This window comes from Argopecten irradians, chromosome 4, assembly GCF_041381155.1.
Source record: "Argopecten irradians isolate NY chromosome 4, Ai_NY, whole genome shotgun sequence".
Taxonomy (NCBI): domain Eukaryota; kingdom Metazoa; phylum Mollusca; class Bivalvia; order Pectinida; family Pectinidae; genus Argopecten; species Argopecten irradians.
In genome coordinates, this window is record NC_091137.1 from 37554768 (window position 1) to 37579668 (window position 24901).

The 24901-nt window shown below is 34.0% G+C and overlaps 1 protein-coding gene across 1 annotated transcript in view; it reads left to right on the forward strand.

The window, feature by feature from the left end:
• LOC138321553 (nucleolar protein dao-5-like) overlaps positions 1–19077 on the forward strand; it is a 39264-nt gene extending 20187 nt beyond the window's left edge. Inside the window, exons 2-3 of the mRNA XM_069265300.1 lie at positions 9173–9434; positions 11759–19077. Of these exons, the coding sequence (XP_069121401.1) occupies positions 9173–9434; positions 11759–11949 (453 nt within the window). The 3' untranslated portion in view covers positions 11950–19077. The remainder of the gene's footprint in view (positions 1–9172; positions 9435–11758) is intronic.
• Positions 19078–24901: the final 5824 nt, after the last annotated feature.

The window sequence follows — 24901 nt, forward strand, 5'->3', positions numbered from 1 at the left end:
TCCGTTACCAAGCTACAAAAATGTTTCAATCATTTTGTACTACAATACTATTCTGCAAGATGTTGCTTGCTTTTTTTTCACATGAATAATTTTGTGGTCGATGACTTGTGTGAATACATATGTGGGATACTTGTGGAGTACAATGGACGAGGGGTATAAAACACTCCACTGTCATGGTAATGTACAGCCACAATGACACCTGTTGTTGTGTGACGATCCCAGTACCTCTGTTAGAACAGAACAACTTGTTTACTCACCATAATTCAGCATCATTGCTAAATCTCAATAACAACGAACGAAAACATTCTGGCTTGATTGGAAATATAGCAATTTTTCTTACCAATATATTTTAGAAAATTAGAAAAACCATGATAAAAATAGATTAGATCCATGTATTGGGCAAATACGGTGTTAGAAACATTACATCATTGCATAATGCAGAGTTCATAATTTGAATATGCGTCATTAGTGTATTGTGAGCAAAACCTTTTTTTCTGAAAAAAATGTAATTACTTAAAAGCAAGGGCAGATAACTCTGTTGTATGTAAATATAGAACAAGACATTTGATAATCAAATAAAATATTTGTTCATCTCCACATGTTGACAAACACTTCAAGTATTTAGAAAATGCAATTCTGCATGGATATTTATATCACAAGAACTGTCTTTTGTTCTAATAATTTTGGTATACTGGCAAGGTCATGAAAACCTCAGATATCTTAACATTGTTCTAGCTAATGATAAACCCATTTAAACATTTGGTCAGTATTTTGAGAAGTAGCAGGTTAGGATAGCATCACCTTAACCTGACAAGAGGTCTATAACTGATACTGTGCTTTCACTGTGTGGATTAGAATCACGGAAGATCATCACTGTTATGATTATAAAAGGATTTCAAAATGTTACAGAATAATGATGATAACATCATTGTAACTGCTATTGAAACATGAACATATTTAGATATATATCTAGACAACGTCTGTACATGCATTCCTGCTGATAACCATCAGAGATGGAATGTGACATTGTACGCAGGTAGGATTGTATTCCCTTAGTAAGCAGGGGTATTCCCCATAATAATATACACAGGTATCAGAAAACTTAGACTTTATACTGAATTAGATCATCCTGGGTATTTATATATAGATTTTTACCTGCCATAGTATTGTATTCTTCTACCAAGGTAATACAAAGACTGGGGACATAGTACCTAATCACAACTAATATTATACACCAGAGGTTTATGTGTATATTATCCTTAATTTTGTTTTACTGTCACCTAAAACATTTCTAATTCCAAATATTCAGCCACTTAACTATATCCTTAGTTCTTCTATGAAACACACTGCGTTGATGTCATTTTCACTCACCATCTTCCTTGTTTGAATACCTCTACTATCATCTGGTTATGGTATATTTTGGTTATATATATGATATTAACATGTTATTCTCTTTTAGTATATTACCTCATTCACCCCTGTGATTTCATAATGGACTAGTCTAGTCTTTTATTTAGAAGAGCCCAAATGTGTCTTTAGGGGTAAATGAGTTATATTATACTATTTTATTTTGCGTATGATAAGCCTTGCCTATATTTTTGGCCAGCGATCATCACCACCATCATTATCATTATATCATTAATTAAAAAATCAGCTATTATTATATTATTATTTGTTAACTGGTATGTAAATTAAAGTCTGAGGGGTCTGACATTTGCAGACTTTAAAGTTACAACTCTGGTATTTATACCGTACTATTGTGATAATTATATTTGTATACCTCCAAGATCTTGGTCCATGTGTACTTGGTACAATGTGTTCTATGTAATAATTGTCAGGGAATGGATTCAGTGTCACAAAGATGGGATTAAAGTATCTGTAGGTAAGATAAGTAAAAGACATAAAGGTGATAATCATTGTATGTATACGTAGGAATAGGTAAATAGGTGGCCCTGTGTATGAGAGTATTTCTTTCCTGTGACCGGAGCCTGATGTAGGTTAGTATTAGGGATAAGGAAAGTAAATACACTACCATTTGTCTGTGATAGCTAGCTAATTTATCTGGTTCTCCACCAGATTACCAACACACAACACTTAAGATTAGGGCCCCAGATTTGTAGTGCTCTACATCTGCTACTTTTGGTGAAGTTTGTTCATTGATAAAATACAGTTCTGTAAATTGTATTTATGCTCTATAACTAAATCTACAATTCGGTTTGGAGGAACTGAAGGAATTTTTGTGGCAAGAAATTAAGACAAGGCTGAGCTTCCTTTTGAACATATTTTCAATCTTTTGACCCGTAGCTAGAGTATATTATATATTCCTATTATTATTATTTGTTTTTGATCTCCCTTTACCAGAATCGTTTTAACTTTTGTATCAAGTTTACTAGGTAATGATTCTCAAGTATATATTATTTCACCCTTGAAGCTATGGTATATTTCTTGAACTAAGGTTGCAAGCTATTTATCATTCTAAATAATATTTTTTGTGTTGATATAAGTGTACCAGTGTGCTGTTCAATTTACAAACTTTTTAACTTTACAGTTACAAATGGAATCAATATTCAGTTGATAGGCCTGGTTATGACGTGTTTTTGACTGTTTAAAATCTCTAATGGGAAAAACCTATGTGGTTTTGTTAATTTTAAAATGAATAGATTAACTTGGTGACAGGTCTGGAGGAAGCTAACTGATATATGCATATTTTATCTGCATGTCTGTACCGGATTAGTCAGGCACTTGCATCTCCAAGGTAGAAACTTGTACCATAGAATAACAATTAACAACTTTTGAACAAATTTTCAATAAAAATTAAGCACTGATGTCTTGTGGAAAATGCTAATTTAATCTACTCAAACATCAGGAAAACCCTTACTATTAGTGGTTTGTGTTTCTGTGCAAACTGAGCAACAGGCTGGTCTTTACTGATGTAGTGTGACCTTGTGCAAGGTGCTTTACACTAATGATAGGTTATGCATAAAAATATGGTATTTTTAGTGTTGTTAGAGAGGAAGCCACCAGCTACTACATCAAATATATCATTGAAATATTCAGTCTCTAAATGCCTATGATTGACAATCTTCGATTACCGTATTCGACCCAATAAGCGCCCATGTCCCTATAAGCGCCCCTCCCCGTTTTTGAGGACTCAATTTCAATTGCCCAGGCATAAATAAGGACCAAAACTACATAAAACTGTATAAATTTGCAATAATTTTGACTTATAAGCACCTTTTCATTTTTATCAATTTTTTTAAGCGCCCTGGGCGCTTATTGGGTCGAATACGGCAAGTGTGACCACAACAACAGATTATAATATACAATATATTGTCATAAAGTATATATATGGTGTTGACTAATAATTTGCCCATGCTAATGTGAAACAAGACTTGAGGACACATAAACAAAGGCTAGTGGAAGTGTTAATGTTATCTTTATGTTCCTGATCTTACAGCCATACTTATCACCCCGCTAAAACTCTGTGACAGCTACATGATAGAGCTGTCACTTAGGTGGCCCGTAGACAGGTGCTTTATGTCCAAACTGTCTCCACTAATTGTGGACTAAGGCCTCGCTGTGCACTCAAGTGCTATAATGAATTGTCCTGTGCCTTTGTAGGGCCTTTTGCTAATTCACAGGGCAGCTAGTATTTTTTGCTAGTTCACAGGGTACTGTCTTTTGCTAGTTCACAGGGTAATGTCTTACAGTTCACAGGGTACTGCTTTTGCTAGTTCACAGGGTAGTTTTCCTTTGCTAGTTCACATGGTATACGTAGTGTCTTACTTGTTCATGGGGTACTGCCTTTTACTAGTTCACAGGGTAGTAACTTTTGCTAGTTCACATGGTTGTGTCTTTTGCTTAGTGTTCGCCAAGTTAAGTGCTTTTGCTAGTTCATAAAGTAGTGCCTTTTGCTAGTTCTCTGGCTTTTTGCTCAGCTCACAAAGAAGGGATTTTTGCTATTATCAGGGTTAAGTCTTTTGCTAGTTCACAGGATAAGGCCTTTTGGTTGTTCACCGGGTAGGGCGTTTTGCTATTTCACATGGTATTGCCTTTTGGTAGTTTATAGGGTGGACCTCAATCAGTTAAGAAATAAGAAATAAAACTTGAGGATGGAGGACGTTACAAAATTATTACATTTAACACATTGTACAGGCCTTCCCTTTGTATGAATGACTGCAGGGGAAAACTTTTAATTGGAAATAGTCCATTAAGGAGTTATAAATATCACATTTCTCTGGTCTTTTAACACCACTTAAGATAAGTACTAAACTGTCGCATGTTAAAGTTGAATCATTTTTACTGTATTTAATTTGAAGGGAAAGTCTAATACTATACCAAGGTTTGACTGAGAGTAGCTTTAATGTTTGACATTTTACCACCTAATAGTCATCTACATCTGGGTAATGAATGTGTGGCCAACATATGTCAGCTGTTTTTCCTGGGACTCTGACTTTGTTCCACTACTGAAACCAGTGTTTTTATAATTGATAGAGCAGAGAATGAAAACAAAATATCCATTAAAGCTAAGTGCATCAGAGATAAAAAAAAAAAAAAAACTCATTGAAACCATTGTTTTAGGTTGTATCCTGATAAAAATTCTGATGTGTGATAATCATGTAAAATGCTGAAAAAATCAATACATTAGACTCTCGTTTGGTTAACGAACAGACGTAATCCTGATGAATGGAGCCATATATAGACGTGTAGTTGTATAAGATGTATTACAGACTCAAAACTGACAAACTCGTTCAGGACGTGATAATGATGATAAATATAGTTGAAATCTTCAGAACGGTCTTTATGACAGTTACCACAGTGCTATGCTTTGTGAGAAATTACCTCATTAATAATAAATGTGTATCTTAATTGCCTGACTAATTAAATTTTCTAATGAAATAAATTTATGTAAAAAAGTTCTTGTGAAATTTCAACATGTAAACATGAATTAGAACAAATTTTTAAAGCTTATCTTAAGTATTTCCTCCAAGGTTAAAAATTTCTCCTGCCGTCGCTTTCCATCGTGATTTTCACATGAAAACATGCAAAAACATAAGTATTATTTAAAGCCGTGACTGCTACCTGAATGCTTTTAGCACTGACAGGCAGTCTGTTTCGTCACCGTACTATGTAATCAGTCATGCCGGTGGTGATGAGACAGAACATAGATACCCACTCATTACGGAAGTCAGCTGATCTCGTGACCCAGGGTAAACATCTTGGCACCCGCAATCTCTACTCCCCATCCACCTTCTCAAGGAAGAAAGACGTCTTCTATCGCGGGTAAACATCTCTACACCCAAAATCTACACTCGTCATCCAACTTCTCAAGGAAGAGTCAAAGTCTACACTTGTCGTCCAGATTCTGAAGGAATCAAGACGTTTTCTGTAGAGGTTTAAAAGCTTCTCGCCTAAAATCAGCTCTCTGGATGTCCCAATTTCGTAAGGAAACAGAATTTTCTATCAGGCTTCAGCCTGCTCATCGCCTCAAATCTGGTCTTGTCTTTTGAGGAAGTTGAACTCTTTCAGACATTCCAAATATGATGTGGTCTACATACATTTAGAATGTACAAACATTACTGGGCACAAGAATTACCTGGTATGAGTCAAAGTCATTAACGGACACGATGAAATGAAATTTTGGGAAAATGAGGATGTTTTTGTATTTCCGGAAGAAAACATGACGGAATATTTGCTGGATTAATTACTTTGTGGGATCTTAGATGTGTTGATGAAATTCTAAGGTTTATTTCTCTATATTTGAAATTTTCACAACATCTAATTTAGGAGAATTTCTTCAAGGACATAATAACTGTTGCACTTAAAAAGGAAACCTTTTAACGTGTTTCGTTTTCGAATTTCTAAACAATTATACCGTTATGACATAACTGTCATGTGATTTCTGGAATTTAAAACAAAAACTCTCATGGTGCATTAGTCGTACATAGGTAATGTTATTCCGGTATCTATCAACAGTTTGATCCCTCAGGAAGTTTCCGCGAGAGCATGGATATGTATGTAAATGTGGAAATGATGACGGAGTTTATGAGTTCTACAAGAAGAGGACAGTGTCACCTTATTTGGCAGTCTAACTCTGGCCGTCAGGTCTTAGGCCAGCCCTCCACTCTCCATCTATTTGTGGACGAACGCGTCGTCCCACGCAGAAATCACGTCAAATCCATGATCTGTAAATTTGAAACAGGAAATCTTAAGAAGAAGGTAAAACTGATTACTGCTTATGTAATCATATTAGTATTCAAAATTTGATGAGACATGAGTAATCTTTGTGCATATGTAGGTTGACGAGCAGTAATTTATTGAGAGTTCTTATAGGATAACTAGTACTGTGAACCTGGGTTCTTGTGTATAGCTGTCCTGTTCTTTGTTAGAGCGACCAAATGCAAATTGCATCACATGTAATGAAATGGATTTGGTGTTACATTTACATACAAATGTAATTTTCAGCTCGGCTCAGGAAAGGGGGCGTTGCTGTCGTCTTTGTCTGATATTCAAATTGTTCAATCCGACTCTAAAGCCAAAGCTGATGGTCCCATAGTGTTGTAATATTTATACCGATGGTATGTACTGGTTACAAGTCCAATATGTTGAAAGAAAGAACATTTCGAGACTTTAATATCATACTGCAAACCATGCAATATTCGTGTGTGTAGTAACTTTAATATTTTCGTGGTTGTTGTGGAACCAATAGAAAATATAAGTTTTATATACTATACATGGAGTCTCTATTGTTCCATTTTCTCACTCTTGATTGCCTGATGAAGAAGATGTTCTATAGTTTGATGACCTTTACGTAAATTAATCCAGTTTGATTAGTTTCACTTCCCAGAACATGGATCTTTCAGGTACATATCCTAAGCTTCAAACTGATCTAGAAAATGATTTTCACTATCTCATTTACATTGTAATTGTTGTTAGTATTGTTTCAACATAAAGGGAATGAGTATCTAAGGACAACTGGCATGTCAGTATGTGCATGACCATATTGAGGTGTATCGCGTGTATTGTTCATAAATATGGTGGTATACTTCATATTCAGCAAGATAACACTTCAAAAAAGTTATTTAGTTTTGCTGTGTGATGCAGACATTTACTGCCTAGATAATGTCTTTATATGCGACTTGACTTTGATTTGTGACCTAAGCCTGTTTATATGCGATGATCAGTCAACACAGCTTATACAGTTAGAATAAATAAGGATTATACTCCAGATTACGTAACATAACTACATGATTAGGGTTAAAGGTCACTGGTTGATACACACAATAGCTGTTTATTGTACAAACATGATCTGAAATTGATTTATCCTTTTCCTAGTTTTCTTGTAAATAAACTGTTATTGTTACAACATATCAAAAGTCAATGCGATTACAAATTGTATTTAGAATTATAGAAACATATGTGTTTATAGTTAATATAAACAAATGAAATACCAAGTCAGTGGCTGTTGAATAATAAAGAATTTGATATTACATAATAGGTTTGATTAAATCAAATTAGAGTTCAGCTTTTAAGGATAGAATAATGTATATTATGTGTGGATATTATTCAAAATGTGTTGCTATTATGTCAGGTGCTAGCTAGTTCACCACTGAAAACAAAGGATTTATCAAAATGTGTATCGGAAGGTTTCTCTTGTTAATTCATACCATTTGGATGTTATTACTACATGGAGTTTAAATAAAACGTAATTCAATGACAGAAAGTTATACCAGTTTAGAAATGCCCTATAGCTATATACAGTGTCTTATGTACATTATGATTCACATAGGTGTGTCCTATATTTAGCGTAGTGCACAGGACGTTTATAATCAAGAGGATAATACAAACAGATACAATCCTAACCTCGTCCTCGGCCCATTAAGACCAGGTGAAACTTGCGGTCAGTTGACAACTGACCACGTATGAACATCCGCTGATTAGGGTCAACTGTCGCATTGTCCCATCTACCTGTCAGTATTACACCTGTTTTATGTAGTATTCAGGGAACTCATTCATGTGAAACAATATCAATACATTCTCGTCAATAATAGTCATTTATAGATCTCAAGGTCAATATTGATTATTTATGTTTTTGTATAGGTCAAAATGTCCACCAAGTCCTAACAGCACTAGGGTAATATTAATTAAACAAAAAAGGAAAGAAGTGATGACCCAAAGATATATAATGCTTTTAAAATCAAGAATATTTCACATCTATTACTAAATATTTTCTTCAGATTGGAAAGTATTGTTTATGTTACACAACCAGTGAAACTTTCATGTGTAATTGACATCAAACATCAATATTTGATGTTCACCTACGCTTTTTACACCTGTGTGTATACTTGTGCTGGCTCCATGGTCATTCATTTGTCTGATGAAGGTGATATGGTACAGGTACACACCATACTAATCGTTGAATCGTCACACGTGAAATTACACTAGTTGGGTAATGAAAATGTTAATAGATAAAATTATTTTACATTATCAATGGTGTAAGTGGTGTTGAACTGAACAAAGTGACCCACATATAGTGACACCCTAGCTTAGTGATAAATACACTTCATCAACATCTAATAATGTCACTGTATCTCAAATCTAACTTAAATGTTTCCAAATGTTTAGGATGTGTATAGCTGTCAAGTGGCTAAGGTGTTCCAACATATTACCACTATAGCCCTAGATAATCTGTGGCTAAGGTGTTCCAACATATTACCGCTATAGCCCTAGATAATCTGTGGCTAAGGTGTTCCAACATATTACCACTATAGCCCTAGATAATCTGTGGGTTTTGGGTTTGAATTCCATGTGGGGCAGTTGCTATGGCTGAGGTACTGACTGTAGGTAGGTGATTTTTTCTCCAGGTACACCTTCTCAACCTGACTCATCCTTATATGACCATGGCTGTTACCTAGTAATAGGACAAAAAAATAGAAACCAATGTTTCTAAGCTTGTGCCATAAAGTGTCATACAGGAAAACAGATCATTCTTCTTCTAGTTTTAAACCAAGTATTATAATCTTACATGCAATTGATACAAAACAGTGTTTGTTTTGACCTTGACCCATGTTTTGTTTTGCAGTATGATTACAAAATATATTTTGATGTTGAATTTTATTTAATGACAAAGCTATGTTTATTTTTACCTTGACCCATGTTTTGTATTTTGCAGTTAAAGATTTCGTTCAATGACAAAGCCACTGCCACACATGAGTACCAGTCTGAGAATGCAGCACTGCATGACTACCTTGTCATCCATCCGACGGAGGAAGAGGAAGTGAAGAAACAAGCAGAGGAGGAAGAAAAAACCGTTATCAAACTAGAGGACTTTGAGTACGCTGACGAGACGTCTGACGACGCGCCGGAGACACCTCGTAATGGCGGCATGAACGACAGCAGTTCTATTCGTAGTAACACCCCATTGTCTGGAGGAGGTAAAGTATTTTCATCATAAATAATATCGTAAAAGTACCAGTTATATAGTTATAATATCCCTGGTTGTTTGGGGCAATGATTTATTTGTTATTGCTCTCCCTGGATGGAGCTTATATTTACACATTTCAAATAAAAAAATCAAATTTCAGCACAATATTGAGTTTGAACAAGTCAATAATGAATTGAACATTTTTAAAAATTGCTAAATGAACGTCAAAAAAAAAACTGAAAATATATTTAAGCGCAAAATTTATGGTGAGAAAAGGGGCTGAAATAAGCTTATACGGATAAAATATGGACATGTACTATATAATGAACTCAATATAATTATATTTGATTTGTGTATGTTACTTCATATATTGTCCCTAATTCTACTTGTTAATTGAATGTTGGGACTTTTCCATTGACTATAAGCATCATTTCGTTAACTTTTCCTTATAATACCGATTCAGTATACGTACATCCATTTACTTTTCAAACAGTCTGCACTGTACTCACCAAGTGTCCTAAAAAGTTGGCATACATACACATATAAGGTTCTTGTTGACTGGTTCGATGATGGAGTAGGCTGGGGTTTCGGGTTTAAATTAATCATGTCTGTGATATATAGAGCAGATACCATTGTAGAACGAGATGGTCTGTGTTGGATTAAATCTCTCTGCTGTTTATTGACCCATTCTGTTCTGTTGAAATTGAATTTTTTTTTCACAGCTGTACAGTTAGGATTCAGAATGTTATACAACAGTTGATACATGTAAATGCTCACCAACATCTGTGTTGTTCTTTCATTATAACCTTCTGTATATAGGGCCCACAGTTTGTCTGACATAAGAGACTATATAATAGCCTTCAGAGCGATATTCAATCAAAATATATCGATACAAGAAAGTAAACAAATGTAGGCATTTATTTATTGAATCAAAACTATTCCATAAGATGTAACTGTTACAATAGAAATTTAACAATGATTTTATACTCATAAACATACACTGTGTGGAACATACAAACAGGACATATACATATAAACATCATTTACAATGAAATGATATTGTGGAATTATGTATAAATAATCTACACTTACATTCATAAGGTGCTGATTATGTATATACTACTGTACTGAATTAGTCTGTCATGTAAAAATATTGATAAATTTGACAAGGCAGATAATTGACTTTATATTTGAAAATAGTATCAAAATGTATTTGATAATTCATAATATTATCTATAGATATGAATTTCTTCCCTGCCCAATGGCAACACTGCAGACCTATATACATATGACTCGGGAAAAAATATGAAACATAACATTAGGATCAGTGAAATTGCGTCTAATACAAGAAGCAATTAATTTTACCTTTGCTCATTGTTACAATGCATGGGTACTTTTTTGCTGTTCTTTGGTTTCATCAAATGTCATTTATGAACATCGTATTGTTACTAGATAAACACATTGTCTAAGAAAGTAATATTAATTACATCTCCACATTACAGTGTGTAACAGCCAGCTTTGAAAACCTTTGATCTATAAATGTTAAGTTATGTTCCACTGTAGTTAGTTATGAATCATAGCCCCTTTATAGAATAAATCCTTTTTTTTTCAATGACTTCTCAGACAAGGAAATAGCATCCCTGTTAAATAAAAAAAAAGTCCTTATGTGTTATTACGAGTCGGTTGTCCTGTGTTGGGGTCAACCCCCTCGTGATGTGTCATGTTTTGCCACGAGAACGATCGACTAAATCTGATAGCTCCGTAAAACAACAAACAGTATTGAGAGGTCGAGACGCTTTGTTTCAATGTCAAGAGACTATGGCTTGCAGCTCTCAGCTGATTCATACAAAGTCTCCCTTCAACTTCCTGACATACAGCTGTAATTTATATGCATGTATTTATAAAAATCGTGCTAACAATAAAATTATAATCTGTAACATTTGATAAAAATATATTACCAGGGATTTCCATTTCTTAAACAGTTACTATATAATTATAACTTTTGAGAGATATTTTCACAATTAATAATCTGCAAAAATATTGCTTAATGATTTCATAATTTAAATATTTACCTATAGTATTTCCAGATAGCAAATTTTTAAAACTGGTAAAATTGAATATTCTCTTTTTTTTAGTCAAAATTTAGAAAATTGTGATCCCATATCCTTTTTAGTCAAAACTTTGACCCATGAAAGTATCCCTTATACATGATTCATTAACCGTAATAACTTGATTCAGTTGTTCTCTTACACAAACGAAATCAATTACTCTGTATGTATGGAATGAATATCGGTATATTACATTAATCATGGTATCAAAATTACTGCTTTACAGGCTCATTTGGTGGCTACAAATCCAAGATGTCCGTTGACTTTGAGTTTGGAATGTCGATGGCGGAGGAGCCCCCAGTTGCCTCCCCTGATCCTGACCCCGTGGAGAATTCGGAGGAGAGAGACCTTCTACCCATGGCCGAGGACGAAACATTTAACTGGACAGACAACAGTAGTGCAGATCTGCTGTTCTGATTCTCTCATTGGCTGGGCTGATAATTCATTTTAGATCAACCTCTCAGATACTGAGACTGTTCATTAGAGAGACCGAGGCTCAATGTCAAGACTCAAATCGATAGACTATACTGAGCCTTCATGCTGTAGATTCCTGTAAACGGTCCCGAGGGTTGTATAGTGCTGCCTAGCTAGGTATTAGAAGTGTGTCGCCAGTAGTGTTCGACTGTTCGTTATTTCGTGTGATAGAGCAAAGGATAACGAGTTAGGAATGCAAAGTCTCATTCGTTAGAATAATAATTCTACTGAATGCAAAGTCTCATTCGTTAGAATAATAATTCTACTAGAGAAATTTTTTTTTTGCTTAGCCATAGTGTACAAACAGACAACATTCCCTGTGTGTGGAGACAATCGTGATCCCAAGCTCATTACATAACTGGTCTTCCATGAAACTGAAACAATAAGCTTGGAGGCACACCTCAAAACAATGCTTCAGTGCCTGTATATCCATGTTACCACATCAACATAAATAACAGCGATGGTGGTCATCTTTGGCAGAGAGAACAGGTGACAATTATAGGTGACATTCCAAGATTTGTTTTTATTTTTGATTTTTAAGAAAGTATTTGATTCAGAAATGTTTACATATATAATGTCTTCATACTGTGAATTCATGCTGCACATTAGTCATTCCAGAAAGAAAGGTTAGCTGGGCAGTGAAGTTAGTGCTTTTGCACTGAAATGAAATTTGTATTTTATCAAGTTTCACTTGAAAAGTAACATTACATTGTCTTTTGGTATTTTAAAATATAAACTCATTATTCCATATGTACTGGTATTTCAGATACCGGTAGATCAAATGGAATGTGTTTCACCTTGTAAAACTAGGTAGGAATTTAGTACTTAAACATTCAATTCTCAACATTATGGAGTTTGTATGTGTGTGTGTAGCATTATGTATCAGTTGATATCAGGTATTTTAAAGAGTCCCTGATCTCTGATGACTGTTGTGTTATTAAATATATGGATTCTGAATCTGATAGAGTAGCCTCCCTTTGTAAGACAAGCTCTATTAGACATTCATTGGACCCGCTCCCCCCATAATCTCTTTTAGCTCTATAGAGTATGGCAACACAGTCTGAACATATTATAAAGTCCTGTTAACTCATTCATCCCTGAAAATTCATAATGAGCTGTTCCGGTCTTTGAATCAGTGGAGTTTAAAGGTGTCTTTAGGGATGAATGAGAGTCTATAGTCTTGCAAGTTCTGGAATATTGCTAAATATTGTTTGAAAGCTTAGATTTCTCAACATTATTTATGCAATAGCAACAAAGAGTACAACATATAATCCTTTGAGAATCCAAATTGATAAATCAGTTGGTAGAATGGAATTTAACGTTTAGTGAGATACTTATACCCGGTATGTATATATTTCCCTATTTGTCACCAAATACTCTTTATGGGAAAGACTAAGCATTGTTAGAGGGGGATAATCTTTGTAAATTAACTAATCATGATTAATTATTAATTAAGAACAAACGACAGTGAGTTTTAATAGGCCAATAGGCTAAATGTCTATATTGAAAATTGTCATGTTTAGAGATAGTAGGAGCTGGTCTCCTGAGTTCATCGACAAGGATCTGGGATATTTGTAAATATGACTTTAGCTTAAAATGTTTCATATATAGGCAAACCAGTAGCTTATTTATTTTCAATATGTGGTGTTCTTATGGAGGAGATTTTCAGTAGATTGTTTGTGCGATATAAACTTAGTTACTTTTACCGTTCAGTGTGAATGGATTACCGTATACATGGTAATATATTGCTGTCTCCCATGAGAAAATCAGCATCAATGGAAGTCGTATCACTTATTTACTTCTCACAATATATAGTCCATGATGAATGCTTCACAGTTTTGTGAAAATGTCATGTGCCAATTACTAATTTATATGGAAAACGAAAGTAGAAATTTCATCAATGTAGTTAATGTGATGGAAAATGAAAGTAGAAATTCATTAATGAAGTATATATGGCAAATGAAAGTAGATTGAGTTTATCAATGTCGTACATGTAGTTGTAAATATACATTCATGTTCTGATAAGATAAACAATTTGTTCGTTAATTACTGTTCATTAAAAGATGGCTATGTACAATTTTATGTGCTTAGACTTTGAAGGTGATTTTACTTTTGTATTTTAAAGTATAGGTGTTGAAGTATGACCAAACATAGTGTTGGAGTGATTATAGAACTTGATATATTTACTCATGGGAAAGCTATGTCTTTAGGAATCATTGTAAACATGGATATTTTGCATGTGGATATTCTTGCTCAGTCAGTTTTCAAAATGTTTTCTGTGCGGTAATTTTCATGCTCTTTATCTAAAAGTCTGATTTTTACGTGTCAAGATAAACACCTAGATAATGTCAGCAGGATATGTGGATAAATGTGCAAAGTGAAAAAGTGGCAAGCAAAAATTTCCACATTTCAAATATTTCCATTTTCAGAGTACATATAACAAGCAAATAAGGTGTCCAAAACAAGAGAGAGAAAAAATGAGAATTCAAGCTCATTCTCAATACAATATCATTTGTGTATTGGATGGGACAAGGAAAACAATTAAGAACAATAAAAACTATAATGATGTGTTAATTTAATACCATTTAACTTGATGCAAAACTTTTATTTCAAGTTGCTCTAGTTAAATTAGGGGAACCATTAGTTAATTGGAGACAATTTTGTCTTCATACTGAAATATATATTTGTGTATATATATAGACTGCATGCATGTATATTATTAATGCTATTTTCTGTTTTCTAATTGTTTATACTACTAAATAGTGATGTATAATGGCCAAGATTGTAAACTGTGCATACACACATCCATGAACAGCAAATTCTCATCACATTTTGTTATCAATCGTTATAATAATTCCTTCTGAATTCAAGTTGTATTTTTATTATTTAATTTACATCTGTTATAAGTTTTTGTACATAAATGCTTACTGTTCATAGCTAATTTTTGTATATTTGTTAAATATGTAAATTTTGCTGACAATTTTATCTCTGAAAGAGATACTAGGTGATTATGCAAGCTCCACATTATTCAAATGAGCATCACTCATACTGGTTTTAATGACCTCATCTTGAAACTCTCATCTATGTAAACAGAAGTAGAAATTAATATAAGAAGGGGAAGATGAGTTTCCAAATGAAATCTGTCTTTATTAATTACTTAATTTGTAATTAACCAAACAAATTGTAAGTTAATGTTTGATACTTTGACAACTGTGGCAATGATTATAACACTTGTGGTGCAGTGTTAATTTCCACTGCTTTATCAACTCACAAGTAAGGGGAGATAACTAAAACGAAATAAACTGCTAAATCATGATCTGTTAAAACCTTAACAGTTGTGTCATAGTAATTCAGAATTTTTACCATTTATGTAGATGTACATTTGTCAGCATTTCAGGTTTCTCCGTTTAATATAGTATTCTCATGGTTTTACTATTATTTGATATGAATTTATATATTTTCGCTAGAAATATGTTAAAACTGTAGCAGATCATGTAAACGATACTTAGATTTTCTATGTATTTCAAGGCTTAATTTTCATTATATTTCTTAATATAAGGTAGAAATGGCTGGTTTGATCACTGGTTAATTTTACAGTTCAGTTTTTTTCGCCATCTTCATTATATAGTCAACATACAGAAATGATTGACAAGAATGTCTCATTTTAACATTAATAATTACAAGTCCCACTACCATATTTAACTTACATGCTGCTCGTCGTCAGCCTCACAAACTACTGTGTCTATAAACTCCATTATGCTCCATTTGTCAGACTGTAGGCTGATTATATAGATAACTCACTATTCCTCCACATAGACTCCAAATTGTTGTCAAAGCGCCTTGTCAGATTTACAACAAAACTAGCATCAGTAATGATAGCTAAACCTTTAGCAGACAAACAATGAAATAACGCCAATGAATTAAAATCTTGATTTTTTAATATAGATCTTCTTGCAGGTAATATGTATTTGCTGTAACTTGAAACAATTTGTCAATACAGACAGTTTCTGTTTAGTGGTAATTAACCCCATTTCCTTTCAAACAATCTCCGTACTGTATATGTTGTTTCACTAGTTTGTAGAGTATTTCCTTCCTCATGCCAATAATAATTAATGCTGTTACTTAACGTTAATTAAACAGATCTACTGACCCTATAAATTAGCTAAAAGGTTTCATTTAAGTATGAAAGACTTAAATAGCAACTTTAACATTAACTATCTTTTTAATGATATCCATTTGACCTCTGACGAGTTTACACAAGAAAACAAAACCGGTCAGGTCCACTATACATCATAATCATTATGCCCAGTAACCAGCAGCTTACCAGTGGCAATGGACTGCAGTCCAGCTAGTCACTTAGTCTATCTTTTCAATGGGTTGCATACAAAAAAGTAATGCTTCAATGAATGTTTGGGTTTTGCATGGCTTAATGATCAGATGCTTCTTTCATTTTAAGTAATTTTGATACTGTTTCCATGAATATTTCTAGTTAATTAGAATTAAAATGACGACAGATATGATTTGAGATTTTTTTCTAACCCAGATGTTGGAAAGACACAAGTTACTGTATAGTCAAGGGGAGATAATTCAGTTATTGTCGGGGGGAGATAACTCCTTTTATACATATTGCTACTTATTGAATATCCATTTAATGTGTACTGTCTCACTATATCTAATAGCCTTCTATAAACTAAGACTTAATCAGTTATAATTTGTATTTATAGAAATAACGAAATTTAACATGATTCCGTTTGAATTTGAAATTAATGCAAAGGAAATGAAAAATGATGATGGAATTATTAAAATATTGGTATACCCATTAGTTTAGATATTATGGTGTGTAAAATATCTTGTATTTTATTTTGAAAAACTCTTGAGATTTTATGTGAGATAAATAAGAAGCTAGAAATCGCTGTTAAATGTTTAGTCTGTATTTGCATATTGCAGAGTTTTCTGGCCTTTTATTATGCCATGTACTTTTGAGCATCACATCATGTGTTTTAGAGAAAACAACTTAATATTTCACTTACAATCTAGACGTCAAAGTTACCTACTGACAAGGGCAGATAACTCTGTGATGTCATCAAATACAGAATACTTAAATCTGCGTTTTAAATGTTTAACTTTCGTCCAAGTGCTCTACAGAAATCCGGGAAGTGTTGTCTCAATCAATGTTACCCGTGTGTCTATAGGTCTACTGTTATATGTTGTACACATAGAGACCAAGCTTTGTTTTATTGTTCATGTTTCATCAACCAACAGCCACTTTAATAATACTAATAGATTTTGTGTGTTGACCTCCTGAGACAACTGGTCTGGTTTTCAAAACACTTTTGTATGTCTGCCTACAAAATGTAAAAGTTATATGTCTCTATTACCAAGAGTTAGGTCTCATTATTTAGTGTAAGGTGACATGCTTCCTTAAGTTTGTGTTACAATAAGGTCCTTTACTCCTTCAAGTCTCAGTGCAGTGGTACTTCTGAGTGCTATATAAGGTGACATGCACCCTTAAGTCTCAATGGAATAAGTAAGGTGACACATTGTAAAGTCTTACACCTATTAGTCTCATTTCAATGGAAGGTAACATATTCCCTTAAGTCTCCATGTCACAGTAAGATAGCATACACCCTTAAGTCTCCATGTCACATTAAGGTAACACACACTCTTAAGTCTCCTTGTCACAGTAAGGTAACATACACCCTTAAGTCTCCATGTCACAGTAAGATAGCATACACCCTTAAGTCTCCATGTCACATTAAGGTAACACACACTCTTAAGTCTCCTTGTCACAGTAAGGTAACATACACCCTTAAGTCTCTATGTGCAGAGTAAGGTAGCATACACCCTTAAGTCTCCATGTCACAATAAGGTAACATACACCCTTAACTCTCCATATCAAAGTAAGGTAGCATACACCCTTAAGTCTCCATGTCACAATAAGGTAACATACACCCTTAACTCTCCATGTCACAATAAGGTAACATACACCCTTAACTCTCCATGTCACAGTAAGGTAACATACACCCTTAACTCTCCATATCAAAATAAAGTATCATAAACCCTTAAGTCTTAGCGAGACATTAACAACATAAGCCTTGCGTCTCCTGTAACAGTTAATCTATCTGGTGTAATATGTGATATGACCTACCTACTTATATTAACATGTTACAACAACCATAAAACAGAGATTATTCAACACACAAACCTATTCTTTGGTCAAAATTTTTAAAGCTTTTATCTCGATATATATATCTGTAGCATAATGTTAACATCTCATACTCATGTATTCCTAGTTAGAGTTACTTCCCTTACAACAGGTTGTTGTCGGCAGACTTGTCCCATTCTTAACAAAAAGTTTTGACTGTAAACAGTTTAAACATTGGTTGTTTTGTTTTAAGATATCTAGATTCCAAATCATGAGAAAGATGACTATTCCAAATTGAAGGCATATTGTGCCATCCGTTGTTTACATTTGTTAACACTTGTTAGTTGTTACATTCCGAGCTCCTGTCAGACTCTTCTGGGAGCTCTTATTTTTGTTGTAATTCAGTCAGCTTTTCCAAAGATCGCGTTTTGATACCTTCTTTAACAAACTCTTTGTATTTTTTCTTAATGTTGTTTAAAAACCTTATTGTTTAAATGAACCAAATAAATTTGTTGTCTTTTCAATTTATTTTTTTTCATTAAAATATTTTTTTGACTTGTAAGGATTTTTGGATTTTCTTAACATTATTTTCTATTTAAGAAATATTGTCTGCAACTATTTTTAGGGATGTTACTAAAAGTCATTGATGTGTGTGATTGGTCAAATAATTATTGACCAATCAGATGACTTCTTACTACTGACGAGGATCCCTCAGAATGTTCTGTCTTGTATGATTGGTCAAATGCTCATGAACCAATCAGACGACTCCTCAGATTATTCTGTCATGTGTGTATTTTCTCTGTCTGTCATTGTAACATATTGTAGTAGGAAGTGCAGTGTCTATGGGATAATGTTCTTCACATGTTTGTCTGTATCATGCATTTGTCTAATAAAGGTATGCATATTGCACATATACTTCATACAAATCGAGGTTTGATGTCTTCTTTTCATTACTTGGGTTTTATAGGAAAATATTGAGTTTAAAGTGAACAGTCGGGCAAGGATGGCTAAAGTCGGTAAAAATGGTGTGAATGTATCCAGTATAATTTCTTATGAAATGGAAAAATAAAATCTCTCGTCAAAATCTGTCTGCGTACGAAGAAATTAATTCAAAGTATGGAAATTCTAAAACGTCCTCCCGGCTCACTATGTCCGTGGTTACATTTCCACGCAGCCTCGCTTTCAATACTTTCAACTTTTCTTTACTTTAATGGTCAGAACTGGTAAACTAAGCAGAACTTGGCCGTCGTATTAATATATGAGAACTTTTGGAAGGCCAATGAATGCATTTAGACTGGTTTTCTTTGCCCGACTATTCACTTTAAAGAAATCAGAACCTTTATTAATATATCATTAGTGTCATCTGTATCTCTGGAGTAAATAGCAATTTTTTTCTAAACTATCCGAGTTAAATGTAGGATTGAAACAAAGGGAAGTAACTCTTGATATATCAGACTGAGTTAGCTGTCGGATTGAAACAAAGGGAAGTAACTCTTAAAATATGTTGATGTCGTGCAATGTCAGAAAATTTTTCGGTATTTTAAACTTCTTAAGATCTACCAGTGCAATTTGGATGAAATGTTCTTAAAATTTATTATTTTTTGAGGTTGATCCAAAATCCAAGATGGCCACCATGACACCATTTTGAAAACACATTAAAGATCTTCTTCGATTCCACAGTCACGAGGTACTAAGAATTTGTACGAATTGACAGAAACGGCAGCCTAAAAAGTTTTTTTAAACTCTGGCAAAATATTGACCTTTTTAGTTCAAAATCCAAGACGTGCACCAATGTCAATGCATCTTGAAAAAAAACGTATTCAAATATTTCCTATTTGACAGGTGCCAAGGTTGTCAGAAGACCGTTTAAAAAGACCCTTTTAATTGAGCCTCTTTTTGTTCTGTAACTGTATGTATATAAATATATCGTCATATATAAATATATCGTCAATTGGTTACACATGTTATTCAAAGTTTATAAGTTACAGACCATGGAGGATAGTCAATTGATATTGTAAGAATTGCCTCCCTTAGAGTGCTGAAAAATTCTCGCTTCCGCAGTGAACAACATCATGACGTGCTGATCAAAGCTGTAATTAAACAGACACTCGATTGGACATCAAGGAACAATGATTTTTTTACCTCATTTTACAATTCACAACCGACATTACATGCTGTTTCCTCCCTTTAATATATGCTGATTTTTTGCAAATTTTCGTGTAGCGTTTTCACAATTCAGCAAATAAAAGATTTAATTTTTGTAAATTTGCTTCTACAATAAAAAAAAAATCAACATACTTGGTATATGAAGAAACCTAAATTTGAAATTCTAAACATGGATCTCTTATTATCCTTTTTTGGTGCGCATTTTCCCTTTCCTTCCCTTCCCCAGCACATATTGACAATGATTGTTTACCTAACTGAACACGTATCTCTTATTATCCTTTTTTGGTGCGCATTTTCCCTTTCCTTCCTTCCCAGCACATATTGACAATGATTGTTTTATGCCAAGTACTTTGCCATGCGAAATCGCCAAGTTTCGGTTTTTGGCTGATTTTGATGATTAAAGATGATGTTGAAAGTTTTCCATTACTCTTCGAAGGAAGAATTTAACCTGTTGTATCTGAAAATCATACCGGTTGACACTCAAAGTGTATACTTTTTATGCATTAGACGCTAAAAATGCACTCATGTCGGTTGAGGCTGTATTACATGGCTACCCGAAGTCACTGCGTCAACAAAATTATTCACATTATTTTCAGAAACTAGGCTGGTTTGACTTACAGAATATAAACAACAGGATTTGTGGTAAAGATATCAGGCAATATTGTATACAGAATTGACTTGCAGACGTGTTTGGTTTTTTTTTTTTTTTTTTTTTTTTTTTTTTTTTTTTTTTTCAAAATGTCGAGATATCATGGTTGCAATAAAACGTCAAGGTATGAGAGAAAAATACTCTTTCATGTATGTGAATATGAAGGATAGGGATATTCTTTCCTCAGGATAACAAAATTTTCCAAAACCCTTGGCAAGCCTCGTGTTTTACAACATTTTGTGACCCTCGGGTTGAATAGTCCCGTCCCTCATAACATCTTATGAAAGAGTGTTATATCATCACATCTTTTCAATAAAATATTGTTTATACCAACCAACTACACTGTAAGGCAACTTTCTTTGGGGTGGGATTTGCTTTCGTGAATTTCACGATTCAAGTAAATTCGCCAAAGTTTATCTCTGCGAATTAAAATCTACAGCATTCATACTGATAGGAATTTCCTTTCAATTTTAAATCCATGAATGTTCATATTCGCGAACTTGGTTTTTTTCGATAAAAATCGCGAAAATTAGTAGCCGCGAAAGGATGTTGGTTAACAGTATACTAGTGGCATTCAGAGTTTGTTTTAAAGCAATTCGCCTTGGTAGATTGATCTGCCAGAAGTTGGCTTCATTCAAATCCAAAAGTTTGGGGCCCAGTTTCATGTACATTCCTGAAATTTAACTAATTCCTTAACTTAAAATTCCCCATTGAAAGCATTACAGAAGTTAAGGAAATCCCTTTAAATTTAGTAGCCTTCCTTGAGATATGTAATGATTCTCTACGGAAACTTTAAAGTTAAGGAAATCATTAAATTCAAGGAATTTTCGTTAAACTGGGGCAAGTTTGCACTCATTACTTTAACCTAACATCTCAGAGAATTACTATAAATGTTGGTAGTATCTTAACCTAAGGCAGGGGCGTAGGAAGCGGGGGGGGGGCAGGGGGGGCAACTGCCCCCCCCCCCCGTTCCCCAGGACGGGGGGGGCAAACATGTCTTTTTGCCCCCCCATTTTCGCCGACTGAAATTTTCTAAAAATGCTTATTTGAAAGAAAAAAGGGTCCTCCTGTATATTTTTCGTACTTCATTCTAGAAAATTTTCCGCTGCGCGGCGCATTTCTTAAAACGTTCAAGCACATAATGTCAAACCTTAAATAGTAAAAATTCAATACACACAAACTAGACTAAAAATGTCCATCAAGGGATTCTATGTACTATTTAAAAAAATGTCTCTTAAAAGATCAATTTGTTTATATGACTTAGCGAGACTATTAATTCATTTTTTATGTTACACAACAATGTGCCGATGGTGTGAAGCCGGTATATTCAGATCGAGTAGGGTTGCATAATGTTATGACGACACAATTATCATTTCTAAATGCAGGTAGCTTTAAATCGAAAAATTACCATGTTAAGAACGCTTTATAATCATTAAAATTTATCGTAAAACTCATCTCAGCCATTCTAAATCGTAATTTCCCGGACCCCCAAAACACCAAAATCTCGCGCTTTCGGGCGATCGCAAAATTATCAAAATACATAAAACTCATCCCGGGGTCACCCTCAGACCCCTAATAAAACACCAAAATCTCGCACCTTCGACGCTCACACGCTAATTTGTGTATTCGTTAATTTTCTTTTAGCGACTCCATTGTCTATAAATGTGTACAAGGATTAAATTTAGTGATATATGAAAAATGTATATAAAGCATACATGGTTGGGAGTTGAATTAATCTCCTCCTGTAGGTGCGGCGGGGGGGAGGGGGTTTACAAAATATTGAGGATCTTTGCCCCCCCATGACGTTTCATCTTCCTACGCCACTGTAAGGATAAAAGCACAAAGTAAATTTTTAAGTAAACATTTCATATATTAAAATAAACAACTTGGCATGACGAACATGTGTGTTTTTGCCTAAAGCTAATAAAAAATATTGATATTTATTACATTTCCTGTTTTAGCTAAAATTTAAAATTAACTTAACAAATTGGCATTGCACAAATGTGTGCCTTTTATGCTTGAAGTTAAAAAAAAAGCAAAGAGAAGACTGAAATTGATTACATAATTAGTATATGTCGACAAAAATTGATTACATAATTAGTATATGTCGACAAACAGCTACGCACATATACAATAGTTATTAAAGCTTGTCTCTAAATCATTTTTGTTCCTTTTTAAACATTTCTTGCAACACAATATTATAAAAAGTCTGCATATCGAATGAAGAATTTATGACAATGGTCTAAAACATGTGTAAAGCGAGTCTGGAAATGAACAACTCTAAGCTGACAGTGATAATGACATTTTACGGTCATCTGTTCTAGAGGATGCTTCATAGTTCCAAGTCCCAATATATCAAAAAATGCATAAAACAATTCGTTTATCTAATACAACAAAATTCCACCGACCCCAATAACATATAGGAGATAGCATGACGCTTTGAAAGCTGATACAGATCTGTTAAATATTTAATCCTCAGATATGACGAGGCTTTTCAAATACCATTTTCAGCTTAACGCCAATAGTCTCAATAGTGCAATATTTAATAGCGGAGAAACATCAACGATGGCTGTTCCGTAAAAATATACATAACAACACGTATTAGTCATCACCTATACTATTATATTTGCTTTTATTTCTTTTTATTGGACGTTTGCCGTTGACATTTTTATAATGTTATTATATTTTTCACTGGAAGTCTGTAACGATTTCTACATTGAGCGATATGTGATCTGGACCAGGCAGCAGGCTTACATCGGCGGATAGTGCACGGTACGGCTCTAATGGACAGGACTGAGACCAAACAAAGACCCGGATCGAATTTGATTATGAAATGGCAATTTCTATTTTCTAATTGATGTAATGTCCTTCGAGTAGAGTGACAGCTATATGATGAAAGCAACACAAATTGTTCAGCTAATAACTTAATATAATTCATTCCATAATGGACTCGTAACGGGCCCTTGTTACAGTATTGTCAACAACATTCGTTTTCCGCTGTTGATTGCTACTGTAAGGGATACCCACGACCGCTGTTAGGGTTCTCGCCCCGTCTAACATATGCGAACTGAATTAGTATACTCTTACCAGTGGTATATAATACAGAAAACCTATAACAACTTACCCATTGATGCTAATTCAACGAAATGAAACTTCATTCAGATGCGGGGATACTTAGGTTTTCGGGATCCCCGTAGATTTGAATTCCATCATATGTATTTAGCACACCGGTACACTTTTTTGTATGTCAAAGGCCATTTCAAGTGAGTCTTTGACATACCAGCGTACTGAATACCTATGGTTTCATTATTTTATATTTGTTCAGATATGGGTTTAAAAAGAAACGCTAAAAACTATAACAATATGAATACGATATCTGGAACCTTGATTTAAGTAAGCTAGTTTGGGAGTTAAACAGCCACAATGGTTCCATATATGTAATTCTGTTGATTGAGACTAGTTCTACGAAAAGATAACTAAATAACACTGGTTCTTGTCAGAAGAAAATACTTTCTACATGCAATTTATTTAGTTGTCATTTATAGCAGGTCTGAAGATGAAAACAGCTGTTAGCTGGAAACTTCACACTTGTTCTGTTAGTTATGCTAAGTGTTAAATGTCACAAGGCATTGTTTTTAAACGTTAAAAGACATTGCATAGTCTGCGACCTTAAAGACAACGGCACGTGCAATAATCGTGTCATACCTTCACGGAAAATTTTCGTTAAACAGGTAAGTGATACCAGGTCGTTCTTTTGTTCGTCGAATACTCCTTATTCCTCGAACAAAAATATATCCCCGTTTCATAATCTTAAACCATGTATTCATCGAACATATGGTCGACCTTTGAGAAATTTTCAAGCTTTCTTTTTTATGTAATAGATCTACATTGGTTTTCAATTTGATATATTGCTATCATAACCCACTTTTGAAAAA